Source organism: Ovis canadensis, chromosome 7, assembly GCF_042477335.2.
Source record: "Ovis canadensis isolate MfBH-ARS-UI-01 breed Bighorn chromosome 7, ARS-UI_OviCan_v2, whole genome shotgun sequence".
Lineage (NCBI taxonomy): Eukaryota > Metazoa > Chordata > Mammalia > Artiodactyla > Bovidae > Ovis > Ovis canadensis.
The window spans coordinates 20,725,736-20,744,498 of record NC_091251.1 but is presented as its reverse complement, the minus strand read 5'-3'; the positions used below and the strand labels follow the sequence as shown (position 1 = coordinate 20,744,498).

General features: G+C 40.8%; 1 protein-coding gene across 2 annotated transcripts in view; it reads right to left on the bottom strand.

Annotated features, from left to right (window-relative positions):
- AGGF1 (angiogenic factor with G-patch and FHA domains 1) overlaps nucleotides 1-9,044 on the bottom strand; it is a 42,751-nt gene extending 33,707 nt beyond the window's left edge. The window contains exons 1-4 of one of the 2 annotated variants that reach the window (XM_069595349.1): nucleotides 8,403-9,044; nucleotides 4,006-4,108; nucleotides 2,787-2,989; nucleotides 1,808-1,972 (exon numbers count right to left, since the gene is read on the bottom strand). In XM_069595349.1, the coding sequence (XP_069451450.1) occupies nucleotides 1,808-1,972; nucleotides 2,787-2,989; nucleotides 4,006-4,108; nucleotides 8,403-8,612 (681 nt within the window). In that variant the 5' untranslated portion in view covers nucleotides 8,613-9,044. The remainder of the gene's footprint in view (nucleotides 1-1,807; nucleotides 1,973-2,786; nucleotides 2,990-4,005; nucleotides 4,109-8,402) is intronic. The other variant, XM_069595350.1, reaches the window with a different exon arrangement.
- Nucleotides 9,045-18,763: the final 9,719 nt, after the last annotated feature.

Here is an 18,763-nt window from a genome sequence, read left to right as displayed (position 1 = left end):
GTTGACTCATTGGAAAAGACTCTGATGCTGGGAGGGATTGGGGTCAGGAGGAGAAGGGGACGACAGAGGATGAGATGACTGGATGGCATCACTGACTTGATGGATGCCGAGTCTGAGTGAACTCCGGGAGTTGGTGACGGACAGGGAGGCCTGGCGTGCTGTGATTCATGGGGTCACAAAGAGACGGACATGACTGAGCGACTGAACTGAACTGGCCAAGATTTGATTGAATCGTCTATATCTTATTTACATCATAAATCCATGCAGATCAGACCTGGAAACATCTGGCAATACACTGAGATTAAGCAGCTAAAGCTTCCTGAAAAAGAATTATTTTTCTAAGTGTTGATACTATTACAATTTACTAATTCATTTTGTCAATCTCTTACAAAAAATATTTATAATCCTCACTATCCTTCGTTTAGCTAAAAAAATGAATGGAAGCTTTAAATCTTTATTTCCAACGATAACAGAACTTCTACAACTGAAATCTTTTTAATCTGTTACCTTTCAGCCTGAAATACAGACATTTCAATTATGTAAGAAAATTTTTGTTTAATTAAAATAAAATGAAAACTAGCAAAATAAAAATGGCAAAACAATGACGCCCCTACTCCAAAGACACACAACCTGCAGAACGTGATTAAGCATTTACGGAAGAGATGTCAGGAGGAAAGCTACAGAAAGGAAGGTGGAAGAATGGCAGACGCTAATGTCATATACTTGGAAATCGCGTATTTTCCTAGAAACCAATTAGCTAATCATTATTTTCTTTGGTAATAAGAGTTTAAACATTTATTTCCTGGGTATTAATTAACATTTTCAATTGGCATACTCCTATGAAAGAAAACTCTCTCTTTACAAAGTATTTACAAAGCACTGTACCAAGTGCCAACTGACAAGCTAATGAAATCGATTATCTAACTAAAATATTTACTCTTATCATTATGTTCCCTAGATTAGTTAATAGCAGTTCCTACAACTGGAACTGTGAATATCTACTCCACTTTGTGGCACTCATTACATTCTGTAATTCCTGAACCAGACCATATTTGTAGACCACAGAGGTTGAAGAATGTGGGTGTACTGAGTTCCATCATTACTGTCATCAAAAGCTGAAAAAATCCAACTCAGTACTAGATCTTCAGCAATCAAAACACTGTATTATAAATCAAGAATTTTATTTTCTGGTTTTGTCCTAGTTGGTGGTTCACTGCATTTCTGATTCCACACTAATTCCCTAGTTCTCACTGTTAACAGATAGATTTTTTTTTTTTTAAGTAGAATGCTTAAAGGACAGAGAAAATAAAACAGTAATAATAAACATGCCATAAAGAACTTTTTTAAAAAAAGACTCCTTTGTGGACTAAAATGAATTCACAAAGATATAGGTATTTGAAACAATTAAAAAAAAAAAATCTCACCGCCAAGCCTAGAACTAACAATGTTACTTCTGTATAAATTCTACGAAAAAATGTTAAGTTCTGAAACATTTTACAAAATACAGTTCTCATCTCTTTTTATTAAATATGCTAATATTTTTGTATGTTGCTTTACAATGTAAAGGTTATTAGATCTCTCTAAAATAGTAATCTATAATAACACAATTAACTCATCTAATTAAATAAACATAAAAGTATAGTATCATAAGCTATTTTAGAAATCTTTATTCTTATCAAGTAGCTCTGAATCAAACAATTTTTACATGCAGCTCCCTGCTTTTCTTAATTCAACCTAAGGTTTAATATTAAGCATTCAAGCAGCTAGGAACACAACCATCCAGTATGAAAAGGTCTGAGACACTTACAGAATCATAATAGAATCCAGTACTGTGATCAAAATACAATCCAGTGTTCTCATCATAGCTAAAGCCAGTCTGTGATACAGCAGCTTCTGCTGCAGCTCTCAAACTTTCAGCTAGTGATGAACCTTCTAAGGATGTATTCTCTGTTGCTAACGCAGATGCTGGCTCCTAGATATGGTACAATCATGTCAAATAGGACAAAAACATCCTTAAATAAAAAAGTAACAGAATTTGAACAATAAACAGACCTATAAACTATTTGGAATATAAGACCTCAGTTTCTGCAATGGAAAGGGATGGCTATCAATTACAATTTGATTGCCATTAAAAAAAAATGTCAGTTAATTCAAATCTGACCCCGTTTTGAAGACATGAGTGAGTGACCATTATTCAAAAATAAATATCTAATACCATAGGGAAGCGATCCACAAAATACAGACGGAACTATTCTTTACGACAAATGTTCAGGATTCTTCAATAGTTACAGGCGCAAAGGAAACAATTTTAGAAAACAGATGGGTGAGGAAAGCTATGAATTCTATGTCACACATTAAGCAGTTGCCCTGCATAAACCTTACAAGATCCTGATTCAAACAAACTGTAGAAACTAATTTATAAAACATTCTGGGAAATTTGACAATAGCATGATGTTAGACATATAGGAAGCATTGAAAGAAGCTGGTGTGAGCATGGTATTGCGGTTGTTCAAGATTTTTTGGTTGAGTCAAAACATACTGACAAATTTTGCTTTAGTTTATGCGTACCATACTTTTTTTTGGAACACAATAGAGTAGGAAAACAATAACACATATGAATCAGTTCTAATTTTTGTTTCTCAAAAAGTGTATCATTTACTACATAATTACAGCATGTTTACAACCCTTGCATATGCTGTGATAAAAGAAAGAACTCTGTTTTTCTCCATAATAACAACAAAGAACAAGTTCCTGTAATAACAGTTTCAAGTAAAGCACTCTATTACCTGTGAATTCGAGGCAAAATGGTCCTCTTGTCCAAAATTAACATCTTCTGTTATATCAGTACCAGCGTAAGTATCATTTTGTATGTGAGACTGGTCTTTAGAATTAAAAGTAGAAGCTTCGATATTCTTATCTTCCTGAACTGAGAGTTCAGATGCTTTATTTGAAAGATTAACTTCATTATAGTATGTCTGATAGTAATAATCTATTGCAAAAACAAAAAGTGGTATCATATTAGAATAGTGTATATAAAAGAACTTAATTCCAAAACATTACCAGCAAACACCAAAGAGCACACATTGCATACAACTTGTATTTTTACAATTAAACACATTTTAACAGATTAAAATGAAGAGTGCAAGTAAATCTGCAGAAGGATGCATCTTTGATTCTAACGTCACCTTCAGAACCCTAGCTGTCAAGCTAAAAAGAAAAAAAAAAGGTAAGCAGATTTGGATTTTCCATAGCAAGAGTAAAAAGAAAAAACAGGTAGACAGGTTGTGTTCTGTCCAAAAAAATTAGCAACTCTTAAAAATATCTAAGCACACACCTTAGTGTCGTTGAATATCAAACGACAATGGAATAAAGACAACATGTCAAGGGCTCATTTTTCCATCACATTTCAGTCACGATGCTGACTTTTTAAAAAAACATACCATCATTTGCTAAGTTGTGCACAGAATAAACAAGGCAAAATTGATTGGGAAAGACCATTTCTTGTGATCCCTACTTGTTAAAACCCAGGCGCTCAGTGATTTTGCCTCCCAACATCACGCCATTGATGAGGCCATGGTTGTAGGCCCGGCCTCCTCCCAGAAGGACCTGAGACTGACACGGAACTGATACTAAGTGTAATACGTCAACAAGAAAACACGCCCCCTGGTCACAAGCAAGGCGAGGAGCGAGCAGACGGGTTACAGCAGAGCAAGGACTACTCGGTGAACATGTCACTGAAAACAGCAGCAATACTGCGCATTTATAAGAGCAACAAGTTCTGCTTTCCCACAAGAGCAAACAGATTATCTGAAAATGCCAAGTCATATAGAGAAAAGGCAACTTTGTAACAGCTCTATTTATCTAGGGGTGTGTGTGTGTGTACATATATATATATATATATATATATATATATTTTTTTTTTTTTTTTTTAAGTTTAAAGAAAACGCCACACTAGCACGATTTGAAGGTGAAAGTATTTGGATAGCTTCACTATAAGGTGAGTACCTGAGATTGACCAAGGAGGGTGGTTCTCTGTTTGTACTTCTACATCAGACTTTTTATTATCTTCGTTTCTCCCACAATGGAGTATTTTACTGAGCTCTTCTACCTGAAAGAAAAAATGGCTTTAGGAAATAAACCATACAGCCACCTACTAACATGTACATTATTCTCCTAAAATTACAGTAATTATTTTTCTTGGTAAAAGTTTGGAGAAGTACCAGGATCAGCTAGTTTCCTTTCAGAAAAACTAAAAATACTATAATTGGCTTTCATGTTTTACATCTGCAAAGGGAGGTGTTTTTATTCCTATACTCTCTTGGGAAACCTCAGACTATTCCTTCCAAAAATCAGACTTACGACATCAGTAAGACCCTGTGAACAGATTTATTTATTTCTAACAAAATAAGAATGTCTTTATACTAACACTTTAACTGGTCAGCAGCTCTCCCTGAGGAGAATTAAATTACCTAGTATCATTCAGTGTTCTCCACCTGGAATTAACTATTCACTTAAATAATGTCACTCATATACGTTAACACACTTTTTTCTTGAAATATTAATCTTATACCTAAATAACTGGAGCAGAAGGAAGCAGAGATGACTGCCTCAGAGGGGCCTCTGGGCTCCCTGTACCTCACTGAAGGTCAAGGCCAGAGCACCAGAGCGTGAACACCCATCAACAGAAAAGAGCACTTATTAGCAACCTCAGTCAGACAGGGTCTCAATGCAAGACTCAATTCAGCTCAGTTCAGTCCAGTCACTCAGTCATGTCTGACTCTTTGTGACACCATGAACTACCGCACGCCAGGCCTCCCTGTCCATCACCAACTCCCGGAGTTCACCCAAACACATGTGCATCAAGTCGGTGATGCCATCCAGCCATCTCATCCTCTGTCGTCCCCTTCTCCTCCTGCCCTCAATCTTTCCCAGCATCAGGGTCTTTTCAAATGAGTCAGCTCTTCACATCAGGTGGCCAGAGTATTGGAGTTTCAGCTTTAGCGTCATTCCCTCCAATGAACACCTAGGACTGATCTCCTTTAGGATGGACTGGTTGGATCTCCTTGTAGTCCAAGGGACTCTCAAGAGTCTTCTCCAACACCACAGTTCAAAAGCGTCAATTCTTCAATGCTCAGCTTTCTTTATAGCCCAACTCTCACATCCATACATGACTACTGGAAAAGCCATAGCTTTGACTAGACGGACCTTTGTTGGCAAAGTAACGTCTCTGCTTTTTAATATGCTGTCTAGGTTGGTCATAATTTTCCTTCCAAGGAGTAAGCATCTTTTAATTTCATGGCTGCAATCACCATCTGCAGTGATTTTGGAGCCCAAGAAAATAAAGTCTGACACTGTTTCCATTGTTTCCCCATCTATTTGCCATGAAATGTGGGACCTGATGCCATGATCTTAGTTTTCTGACTGCTGAGCTTTATTTAAGCCAACTTTTTCACTCTCCACTTTCACTTTCATCAAGAGGCTCTTTAGTTCTTCTTCACTTTCTGCCATAAGGGTGGTGTCATCTGCATATCTGAGATTACTGACATTTCTCCCGGCAATCTTGATTCCAGCTTGTGCTTCATCCAGCTCAGTGTTTCTCATGATGTACTCTGTATATAAGTTAAATAAGCAGGGTGACAATATACACCCTTGACATACTCCTTTCCTGATTTGGAAAAGTCTGCTGTTCCATATCCACTCCTAACTGTTGCTTCCTGACCTGCATACAGATTTCTCATGAGGCAGGTCAGGTGATCAGGTATTCCCATCTCTTCCAGAATTTTCCAGTTTATTGTGACCCACACAGTCAAAGCTTTGGCATAATCAATAAAGCAGTAATAGATGTTTTTCTGTAATTCTCTTGCTTTTTCGATGATGTAATGTGAGATTATATTCCTTATAAGCATGAAACTAAAATACAAGCTTCCACCTATTTCTTTCATGTTACACAGAGGTTAAAAAGAGAAAGGTGGTAAGACTGATTATATACTGATTTTCTATGCATTTCATCAGAGAAGGCAATAGCACCCCACTCCAGTACTCTTGCCTGGAAAATCCCATGGATGGAGGAGCCTAGTAGGCTGTAGTCCATGGGGTCGCGGACAAGACTGAGCGACTTCACTTTCACCTTTCACTTTCATGCATTGGAGAAGGAAATGGCAACCCACTCCAGTGTTCTTGCCTGGAGAATCCCAGGGATGGGGGAGCCTGGTGGGCTGCTGTCTATGGGGTTGCACAGAGTTGGACAAGACTGAAGTGCCTTAGCAACTTAGCATGCATTTCATAAATGATCAGATCTGCTGCTACTACCAAAGCTGGAACTAGACTGAAGCAAGCAAGGCACCAAAGGCACAAAATTTAAGGAGGCACTCACACTTAGGCTCATGAAAGTTTAGGATAGTACCTGAGAATCAGTACCCCCTTGAATTTTTCACCTTAGGTTACTGATTGCCTTGCCCTAGTCCTGGTTCTAGCTACTACTATTATTACTGTGAACAAGATAATTTATTTAGCACGTGCTACATTCTAGGCACTACACTTGGTACTTTGGATGACAACACATTCATTCTTACAACCACCTTACAAACTGGCTGTCCTAATCCCCATTTTAAACATGAGAAACTTAAAGAGATAAAGTAATTTGCACAAAGTTTCTTTGACTCTAAAGCCTGTACATTTATGTATTTTACTGGTAGTTCAACTTCAGTTCTCAAGCCAATTTTTCACTGCTCCAGAGAAACCGCTATCTAGTAATTAGCAATGATAGTTAACAAACTCCACCCAACACCAGGGGCGGCTGACTAGAAAGATAGTAAAGAAGAGCCATTACTATCACTAGGAGAGTTACAACTTTCTGTGCATTTCAATTTTTCATATTAGACGACTATCAAGTTAACACTAATAACCAAAATGCTAGCTCTTCAAAGACTAGCAGAAACGTTTTTAGAATCTCTAGCAAGCAGAACTTTCACAATTTAGAATTATAAAAGGATTTTTTTTAAGGCTATCAAATTTTCCTCCCCTCTCCCCACAATATTTTAACCGTATTTGTAGTCTCCTGTAGGTGTCCAAGAAAGAGCTGTTGAGTAACCAAACACAAATTTTCTGTATCATAATATTAACAACTCCATACAATGGTCACAGAAAGTCACTGCAACTCAGCACTTATTTGCATAGCTTATTTGACAAAGCATAACAAAGTCTGATACTTTAATTTTCACCCTGTGGTTTTAGGAAATGTACCAATATATGTCAAAGGACAACAGTTTAACTGAAATTAATAATTACATGTAAATATAACTTGTTGGGAAAGAATGCAATAGACCAAAAAAATCAAGCTGGAAAAATTATACTGTTTAAAAATTCAAGGGGATTACTGATTCTCAGGTACTATCCTAAACTTTCATGAGCCTAAGTGTGAGTGCCTCCTTAAATTTTGTGCCTTAGGTGCCTTGTTTGCCTCACTCTAGTTTCAGCTTCAGTGGTAGTAGCAGATGTTTGTCAGTTTAAATATTTGCCCTTACTGTATTTTATGGCAAAGAGTTAGCTGCTTAGTGTCTTTAACAAGCAGAGTTCTATCTTCCCGACTTCCACCAGACAACTCAAGATAAATGCCCAGAACCTCACATTAATACCTTCTTGCTTTTTAGTCGCTCAGTCGTGTCTGAATCTTCACGACCCTATGAACTGTAGCCCATTAGGCTTCTCTGTCCATGGGATTTCCCAGGCAAGAATACTGGAGGGGATTGCTATTACCTGCTCCACACGATTTTCCGAACCCTCCCACTCACGTCTCCTGAATTGGCAGGTAGATTCTTTTACCACTGAGCCACCAGGGAAGCCCCCTCACATATGTATAGCGATCAAAACGGTGAAACAGTTTATGGACGCTTAATTTGACTTAACCTTCATCAGTTGGTCCCATCATTCTCATTTTATGGGCAACCAAGGCTCAATTCAAGGCTCAACCAAAGTCGCAAAGAGTCGGACACGACTGAGCGACTTGAACTGGAACTTGAAAGCTCAATTTCAGTTCACCCTTCTAGACAATGATAAATGGGGCTGATTGCAATTGGTGCTTTACAAACTCAAAAAGTGATCTGGAATATTGTAAACGTGCCTACTGCCAAGGGCATTTTACAAGTGAGAATGAAAACTCAAGGTCCTTAAGTTCACTTCACGCCCGGTCGCAACTGCAGCTCACGCATTTCATCTAAACCGAGTACCCCAACTCTTAGGTTTGTTCCAAGGGTTCTTGTAATTAAAATAGCACAAAACTTTTAACTCTTCCAGGAACTCTCTAAAGCAGTCCAGGGCCCTGCCAGGGAGCCCTCCCGAGGCGATCCCAGGCCTCGAAGGCCTCGCCGCTGGGTGGGGCGTGGGGCTGGAACCGGACGGCGCACCTGGGTGCGGAGCTCCTGGTTGTTGCTCTCGGCGCTCTGGTACAGCCGCTCCGTGTGGTGCAGCAGCTTCTCGATCTCCCGCACTTGTCGCTTGCAGCTCCGCAGCTCGCGTTCCAACGTCTCCACCTTGCGCCTCAGCTGGGCCAGCTCAGGCTCGGGGGAGGGTGGCGGCGACGGAGACAACGAAGGCGGCGGCGCCTCGGAGGCCATGGGGTCCGGCGCGAGGCGGCCCGTGGGCGCGGAAGGGGCTGCGCTCAGACCGAGGCGGACGCCGGTGGACCCGGGAGCCAAGGGAGCGCGTGGGCAGCGAAAGGCGGCCTCAGCTCCGCCCGGCCGCGGCGGCCCCTGGCCATGACGCCCTTAAGCTTGTTCCCTGTAGCCGAGAGGGACTGCGGACAAACAAACAAGGGAACGGATAATGGGCAAGGCCCAGCCAGGCCGGCTTTCAAACAGTAAAACTTTATTGGTAACTTCCCGTCCAACCGACCCCGTAAGCCGCAGAAACGTTAGACAAATGGGCGGGCTAGAGAAGGGACCGAAGCGATCCGGCCGTTTCTCGGCGGAACCGGAAACGATGGTGCCGGCGGTGGGTGGGACCGAGACGGAAAAGGAAGCGACGGGAGCCGAAAAGGGCCTTACGGCGCACAAGCGCAGGCTGCCGGGTGGGCGGGGGCGAGGGCGGGGAGGGGCGGGGCGAGGGCGGGGCGAGGGCGGGGAGGGGGCGGGGCGGGCGGCACCGAGGACGTGAAGAGCCAATGCGAAAGCTGCTACAGTCTGTAGCTCAGGAGAGATGAACTAAGTCGAGCATTCTTGCAGGCTTTTACCATCGTACGCTTTCAAAACGTTTTCAAACTTTTTGCCCAGAGTTCACTTCCTAGCTGCTTATTTTACAGAGAAGAAGAGCGAATCTCCAAGAAATGATTTGCCAAGAACTAATGGCTCAAGCGGTAAAGAATCTGCCTGCATGCAGGAGACACAAGAGACTAGGGTTCCATCCCTGGGTCAGGAAGACCCCCTGGAAAAGGAAAGGGCAACCCACTCCGGGATTCTTGCCTGGAAAAATCGATAGACAGAGGAGCCTGGCGGGCTGCAATCCATGGGGTCTCTAAAGAGTCGGACACGACTTAGCGACTAAACCAAACCATAGAATTAATACTAAACCAAGACTGAAACGTAGTGTTCTGATGCTCTGCTTTCTTAGGGCTTCTGCAGATTCTGTGAGGTTAGGAACCCCCAGTACAAGAAAACAAATTCCTTTAGGTCTGGCTTGCAGAGAGAAGCATCCCTGGTGGGAAAATAAGCAGAAAGATTCTATGCAAGCAGGAGAGAAAGTTTTTCTGTTTCAGTGGATCTATTTGGTGTTTCGTCTACATTAAACTGGCATTTCCCCAGCAGCCCTTAAACCGACGAGGGCTTCTTGAAACACACTTCCTTCCTTAGCCAGGGTTATTTAGAATCAGAGCCTGACCTCAGAATGCTGGCCCTGAGCGTTTGGAAGTCAGCGACTACATCTTGTCCATCTTCTCCCAGGTCTTAGCCCAGTGCCAGTCACAGAGCTGCTGCTGCTAAGTCGCTTCAGTCGTGTCCAACTCTGTGCGACCCCATAGACGGCAGCCCACCAGGCTCCCCTGTCCCTGGGTTTCTCCAGGCAAGAACACTGGAGTGGGTTGCCATTTCCTTCTCCAATGCATGAAAGTGAAAGTGAAGTCGCTCAGTCTGTCCGACTTTTCGCAACCCCATGGACTGCAGCCTACCAGGCTCCTCCATCCATGGGATTTTCCAGGCAAGAGTACTGGAGTGGGGTGCCATAGCCTTCTCCGCAGTCACAGAGCAGGTATCCTTAAATATTTGCTGAACGTAAGAATCCTGTTAGATGTCCTAGTTCAGTGACCGCTGTGACTGCTTTTTGTCCTGTGCACCGCCTGCTAGTTAAGTCACAGGGGGTGAGCTCTCCAAAGGGAACCTGCCCTCTAGGTCCTGCACACATTATTCCTTAGGCTTTGAGTCCAACAAGGAACCACAGTGCTCTCCTAGCCATCAAAAAATGTTTAATGAGAAGACACAGTATGTCCTCTCCGATGTAAAATAGAGATGTGCTGCCCGAGCCACCCCATCTGACCTACCTTAAAGCATTATGAGTCTAATCAAGAATTTGTCCAAATCTTTATATTAAAAGCTATTTTTCCATCTTTGGGGTGGGGCGGTGGGATAAGGAATCCCATAAACACTACTTGTAAGTAACCTTAAGGTAAAGGGTACTTCCTAGCTCATTTTATAGATGAGATTTTAAGTTTTAACCATTCATTATAAAATGAATAAATAAACTTATTAGCTGCTACTTGAAGTAATTTTTTTATTTGCCTCAACGGTAATCCATTTAATCCTAAATTCCGACCTATCCTGCAACTAATCTATAACTTACCTCTGACCATTAGTTTGGAAGAAAAAGTGACAGTGTTTTTTTGAGGGAAAAAAAGCTTTGTGTATCAGGTGGAAATTGCATGAAGGTTCTAAGTAACATAACTTAGTCTGCTGTGCCATGCCATATGTCCTTAAGTATAAATCTATCCTTATCCTTCAGTTCAGTTCAGTTCAGTCACTAGTTGTGTCCGACTCTGCCACCCCATGGACTGCAGCATGCCAGGCTTCCCTGTCCTTCACTAGAGGACAGAGAAGCTTCTCCCAGAGGTTGCTCACACTCATATCCGTTGAACTGGTGATGCCATCCAACCATCTCATCCTCTGTCGTCCCCTTCTCCTCCCGCCTTCAGTCTTTCCCAGCATCAAGGTCTTTTCCAGTGAGTCAGTTCTTCACATCAGGTGGCCAAAGTATTAGAGCTTCAGCTTCAGCATCCGTTCTTCCAGTGAATATTTAGGACTGATTTCCTGTAGGACAGACCGGTTGGATCTCCTTGCAGTCCAACAGACTCTCAAGAATTTTCTCCAGTGCCACAGTTCAAAAGCATGTTCTTCAATTGGTTGAATTAAGCTTCAATCAATTCCTTATCATTTCTTTTTAAAATGTTTATTAGAGTTGATGTACAATGTTGTGTTAGTTTCTGTACAGCAAAGTGAGTCAGTTATATATTTACATATATCCACTCTTTAGATTCTTTTCCCATATAAGTTATTACAGGTTATTATTTGTCTTTTTCTGTCTGATTTACTTCACTCAGTATGACAGCCTCTAGCTTCATCCATGCTGCTGCAAATGGCATTATTTTTGTTCATGGTATATAGGTACCACATCTTCTTTACTACTCTGTCAGTGGACATTTCTGTTGTTTCCAAGTCTTGGCTATTGCAAATAGTGCTGCAATGAATATTGGGATGCGTGTATCTTTTCAAATTATCATTTTCTTTGATTAAAGAGAACCCAAAGAATGGGAGAACATATTTGCAAACAAAGTGACCAACAAGGGATTAATCTCCAAAATACGTAAGTAATTCAAGCAACTCAATATAAAAAAATTTTTTAAATGAGCAGAAGATCTAAATAGACGTATCTCCAAAGAAGGCAAACAGATGGCCAAATAGCATATGAAAAGATGCTCAGCATCAGTAATGGTTAGAGAAATGCAAATCAAAACTATAATGAGGTATCACCTCATACCATCAGAATGGCCATTATCAAAAAATCTGCAAACAATAAATGTTGGAAACAGTGTGGGAAAAAGTGAATCCTTCTACAATGTTGGTGGGAATGTAAATTGGTACAAGCATTATGGAGAAAAGTACGGAGGGTCCTTAAAAAACAAAAAATAGAACTACCATATAATCCAGCAATCCCACTCCTGAGCATATATCTGGAGAAAATTCCCCATTTCTCTATAGCTTGTTGTTATACCACTTCACCTCTACAGAAGACCTGCACTGGTACCTGTTGTTGCTAACTAAAATAAATCCAGAGGGATTTCCACTTTGATGAAAAAAGGCAAAATCTGAAAATAGTGTTCAGCATTTGTTTTGCAGCACCCAGAGCAGTGAGAATGGCACCACCCAGCTCCTTGCAAAAGAACTATCTCAGCACCTCAACACCACCCTCCATGGCTATGAACCGTGTCTGTGAACATTTGTGCTTTAATCTCCATTTATTTTGTGTACACCCATTAGCAAGATGTATTTAAAAGGTATCAGAAAGGTCAAAGAGAGATCACAAGAATATTGTACTTAGCATAAAACTGGATGTGTTGATAATTAAGAATTTTGATCGTGGTGAACAAAATAGACGCTGTGCGTGCAGTAAACCTGACTGCATCCACCCGTTGTACCAAGTGCACACAGGAAAGGTTCTTCAAAGCTGCCAAAGTTACTATTATTTCTGCTAGTAGCAAAGTGGTCTCCAGTAATTGACAAAATGGAAAGTCTGTAGCTTGAGTGGACTCATAGATGTACAAGGTTCAGCATTAAGTTATCCTATGTTTACAGAGAAATCAGTCCATCTTTTCAATAAACTGAAACAGAATGATGGTGGTTCAAGTGTGGCAACAGTGGAATTTAAAAGAGGTCATGCCCATCACAAGCATGGAAATTGAAACTGTAATCAGAAATCTTTCAGCAAACAAAAGCCCAGGAACAGACAGCTTCACAGCTGAATTCTGCCAAAGAAGAGCTACCAGAGAAGAGCTACCAGAATTCTACCAGAGAAGAGCTAACACCTATCCAACTCAAACTCTTCCAGAAAATTTCAGAGGAAGGTAAACTTCCAAACTCATTCTATGAGGCCACCATCACCCTAATACCAAAATCAGACAACGATGTCACAAAAAAAGAAAACTACAGGCCAGTATCACTGATGAACATAGATGCAAAAATTCCCAACAAAATTATAGCAAATAGAATCCAACAACATATTTAAAAGATCATACATCATGACCAAGTGGGCTTTATCCCAGGGATGCGAGGGTTCTTCAATATTCACAAATCAATCAAGGTGGAGGAATCAACCTGCCTGACTTCAGACTATACTACAAAGCTACAGTCATCAAGTGCCGGGGTCCAGCCCCAGTGGATCCAGGGTAATTCGAAGAGGAGACTGAATCAGCATCCTAGAAAAATGCTATTTAATTAGAAATATAAAGAGAGATTAGAAAAGAATAGTGTAGTAGGAAAATTAGTGGAGAAAAGGAGGCTGAATAACTTGGTTTACGTGGAATACCAATAAAACTCTAAGACAAGGAGTTTGCACCACCTACGTATGCCACCGGCACCCACTTGAATAGCGGAGGGCACCCCGCCTTGGGCTCCCTCTTGCATGGGTCTTAGAAACCAGGGCAAAATTAGCAGGCTTGGCAAGCATCCACGCTCCAGATGGGAATTCAGCCAGAAGGGGAAAGAAAGAACAACATGGGGGAATCAGTCTTTCCAGAAATTGATCTGTTTTCTTTATTTTCAGGTTAGCTTATATACTTTTTGTTATACATAGGGATGAATACAGAGTCACGTGGGGTCAGTAGACCTGACCTTTATCAAAATCAGGTGCTTCATATAAATGTATACAAAGGTCTTAGGGGTTTTACATCATCTTCTGGCCATTAGGCCTGCTGACATTTTATGGCTCTTTCTGATAACGGTCAGTCAACCAGAAAACTTATTTTTTCCAGGGGTGATTTTTTCTTAAACCAGGCGCCACCCTCCGAAGGCACCAGATAAAGTTGCATTCCTATAGGGTGAGGGTGCAGGGGGTTATAATCAAGAAAGGAATTTACTTAGCCTAAGGTTTAAGATGATTAATATCAAAGGTTAATACTTATTTCTCCCATATGCTAGTTATAATTCATTATAAGGGCAGGGAATATGGAGATTTAGCAGCAAATATTGGCTCAACAAATGAAAAACCCTTCACCAATATAATTTCTAATCAACCCACTATACTATACTAATAATTTTCTAGCTTCTCAAAAGAATCTGTATTTAGAAAGTTTAAATCATCTCGTGTCTCTCACAGTCGGGAGGCTGTAAACAATCACATGTGGCCGGACAAACGTGCTCAGGCAGGCTAGAGAACCTTCAGAGGAGTTTGTAAGTTGAAACACTCTTGTCACGCCCAGGACTTCTTATTGACTGTAACTGCAAGTTAACTCCTTCTCCGAGAGAGGTGGTGGGGGACAGCCCCCCGTAAAGTCAGAGGTGTAGGTGAGAGCATAAAACAGTAAAGTAGGCAGACTCTGGTTTTGGGGGGTAGATGCTCGGGAACAGAGGGTCTCCTGAGGCTCGATCCCGCCTTTGCGTAATGCCGAGCCTCCTTCCTCATGATCTTTGCCACGGCGGAGTTCCTCACGCTAGTTCCCGGCAATCAAGACAATATGGTACTGGCACAAAGACAGAAATATAGATCAATGGAACAAAATAGAAAGCCCAGGGATAAATCCATGCACCTATGGACACCTTATCTTTGACAAGGGAGGCAAGAATGTACATGGAAAAAAGACAATCTCTTTAACAAGTGGTGCTGGGAAAACTGGTCGACCACTTGTAAAACAATGAGACTAGAATATTTTCTAACACCCTACACGAAAATAAACCCAAAATGGATTAAAGATCTAAATGTAAGACCAGAAACTATAAAACTCCTAGAGGAAAACACAGGCAAAACACTCTCCGACATAAATCACAGCAGGATCCTCTATGACCCACCTCCCAGAGTAATGGAAATAAAAGCAAAAATAAACAAATGAGACCTAATTAAGTTTAAAAGCTTTTGCACAATGAAGGAAACTATAAGCAAGGTGAAAAGACAGCCTTCAGAAAGGGAGAAAATAATAGCAAACGAAGCAACTGACAAAGAATTAATCTCAAAAATAAACAAGCAGCTCCAGCAGCTCAATTCCACAAATATAAGCAACCCAATCAAAACATGGGCCAAAGAACCAAACAGACATTTCTCCAAAGAAGACACAGATGGCTAACAAACACATGAAAAGATTCTCAGCATTACTCATTATCAGAGAAATACAAATCAAAACCACAATGAGGTACGATCTCACACCAGTCAGAATGACTGCTATCAAAAAGTCTAAAAGCAATAAATGCTGGAGAGGGTATGGAGAAAAAGGAACTCTTACACTGTTGGTGGGAATGCAAACTAATACAGCCACTGTGGAGAACAGTGTGGAGATTCCTTAAAGAACTGGAAATACAACTGCCTTATGACCCAGCAATCCCACTGCTGGGCATACACACCAAGGAAACCAGAATTGAAAGAGACACGTGTACCCCAATGTTCATCACAGCACTGTTTATAATAGCCAGGACATGGAAACAACCTAGATGTCCACTGGAAGACAAATCGATAAGAAAGCTTGGTACATATACACAATGGCATATTACTCAGCCATTAAAAAGAATGCATTTGAAAAAAAAAATAGAATGCATTTGAATCAGTTCTAATGAGGTGGATGAAACTGGAGCCGATTATACAGAGTGAAGTAAGTCAGAAAGAAAAACACCAATACAGTATACTAACACATATATATGGAATTTAGAAAGATGGTAATGATGACCCTGTACATGAGACAGCAAAAGAGACACAGATGTAAAGAACAGTCCTTTGGACTCTGGGAGAAGGTGAGGGTGGGATGATTTGAGAGGGTAGCGTTGAAATGTGTATATTATCCTATGTGAAGTGAATTGCAGGTCCAGGTACAATGCATGGGACAGGGGGCTCAGGGCTGGTGCACTGGGATGACCCTGAGGGACGGGATGGGGAGGGAGGTGGGAGGGAGGGTCAGGATGGGAAACACATCACAGCCATGGCGGATTCATGTTGATGTATGGCAAAACCACTACAATACTGTAAAGCAATTAGCCTCCAATTAAAATAAATTAATTAATTAAAAAGTAAAATGACCTGAAATGTGAAAAAAAATAATTAAAGGAAGTCACTGTGCTTTGATCAGTTTTTGAGGTGAGGGGAATTTCATTGCTTAAAGGTTACTGGAGAGAGTGTTTTGGCTGATACTGAGGCTGCCAAAAATTTCCAGAACTGAAGAAAATAATTATAGAAGTTGGTTATTTGTATAAGCAAGTGTCTAATTGCAAGGAAACAGCAAATTTATTGGAAAAAATTGCCAAGAAAAATCATTAATTTCAATAGAAGAAAGGCAGGCTAAGGGATGTAAAGCATTGAAGGACAGGCTAACCCTGTCCTATTATTAAAACCTCTGGTAAGGCTATCCTTAGGCCTTTACTAAGGCACATTCAGAAAACCCAAGGGCATGTAAGGACATTGGTTATTTTTTTGTTTTTGTTTTAATTTAAATTTATTTATTTTAATGGGAGGCTAATTACTTTACAATATTGTATTCATTTTGCCATACATCAACATGAATCTGCCATGGGTGTACACGTGTTCCCCATACTAAACCCCCCTCCCACCTCCCTCCCCGTATCATCCCTCTGGGTCATCCCAGTGCACCAGCCCCGAGTATCCTGTATCCTGCATTGAACCTAGACTGGCGATTCGTTTCTTATATGATATTATACATGTTTCAGTGCCATTCTCCCAAATCATCCCACCCTCTCCCTCTCCCACAGAGTCCAAAAGACTGTTCTATACATCTGCGTCTCTTTTGCTATCTCGCATACAGGGTTATTGTTACCATCTTTCTAAATTCCATATATATGCGTTAGTATACTGTATTGGTGTTTTTCTTTCTGGCTTACTTCACTCTGTATAATTGGCTCCAGTTTCATCCACCTCATTAGAACTGATTCAAATGTATTCTTTTTAACGGCTGAGTAATACTCCATTGTGTATATGTACCACAGCTTTCTTATCCATTCGTCTGCTGATGGACATCTAGGTTGCTTCCATGTCTGTAAGGACATTGTTAAGGACACACTTCCTGTTGTGTTTCATTCACACCCAAGTGGTTGGAGTACCCAAGTGATTTTTTTCTAAGTACATAAGTGGATATATTAGTCCTTTAGTTGAAAAATACTGTAGAGAAAATAACCATGACAACAGGCACCTTTTTGGTTTTCAGTAATTGTGCTGCTTATCCACCTGGCATTGTTGAGGATGGTGGTAACATTTGTGTTGTGTTCTTACTGCTGAATATAACATCATTGCTGCAATGTATGATCCAGCCTGATCACTAAAATTGAGGCTTATGTGACACAAAATGTGATCTGTTTTATTATAAATGCTATTGCCAGAAAGGGAAACTCCAAAGCATCTTTATCAGAGATCTGGAAAGACTACAGGATAAAATTAACAATCAGCAACCTTAGAGATGCTCTTGATCAACTAACAATCTCAATGAGAAAAATGGCATTTGGAGGAAACCATGTCCCGCAGCAGTGAACCAACAACAATAAATACAGCAAAAGTGACTTTGTGTTGGTGGAAGTTGGCAAAAACGAGGTGGAAGAGATTCTGGCATTCTATGACCAAGGTGAAGAGTTATCTAGGAGCTGGCCATAAAGCTCTCCAGTGAGCTTTCACTGTGACTGACAGAGCTACAGGGGCTGCAGGAAAGCGTGACTTTAATTTGGAAAGTGCACGAAGGTTTAGGGCAGTTTTGCAGGATGTTCTGAGGACCTACAAAGACGTCTATGACAGAGTGTTGCATGAGGCTAAGTAGTCAAGCATACTGTCATACTTCAAGACTTCTACATCAGCCATGCAAACATCTAGGCAGGCAGGCACAGAAGATGTAGATGTTAGTGACCTATCTGTCCTGATGAGTCCAGATGAGGATGAGATGTTAATAGCTGACTCTCTTCCTCTCCCTCCAGCCTGTCCTCTAGCCACCACCCCAACTTCTCATGACTCAGCCTAATACACCGTCATCACTACCTCTTGGCCTTCCAGTGTGCTTGCTATCTTCCTGATTCTGATAAGTGAAACCACACTTATTTCTACTTCATCTGGGCTGCGTATTTATCATTCACTCTAGTTTTTACTACATGTTCCAGTTATTTTAGGTTTATATGTTATTTGGTATGATTTGTTAGGTTATTTATTGGGTCTGGGAATGCTCAAATGCTTTTCCATTTAAAATAATGGTCACTGTTTCTTTGCTTTACACAGTTTGGGTTTATGAAAAGCTTCCTAGGCCTGCTCTACTTTCAGATAGTGAGGGAAACCAGTATTCCATAGCAGAGGAATCCTATCAATTAACTAAAACCTGATTTATACCCAGTTTCTTTTAGAGTATCATCAATTCTATGTCTCATGAGTGCTCACCTGTCATAATTTATGTTGAATCTGGTGGGTAGCCAACTCTCCTATCTGATCCTACTATTTGATATCACACAAAAATATCTAGGGAGCCACAGTATTTCAGTAGTTCTGATTTACTGCTCTATATTACTTTTAGTCAATTGACCATTACCTGTTTTCTCCCCCTGGAGAC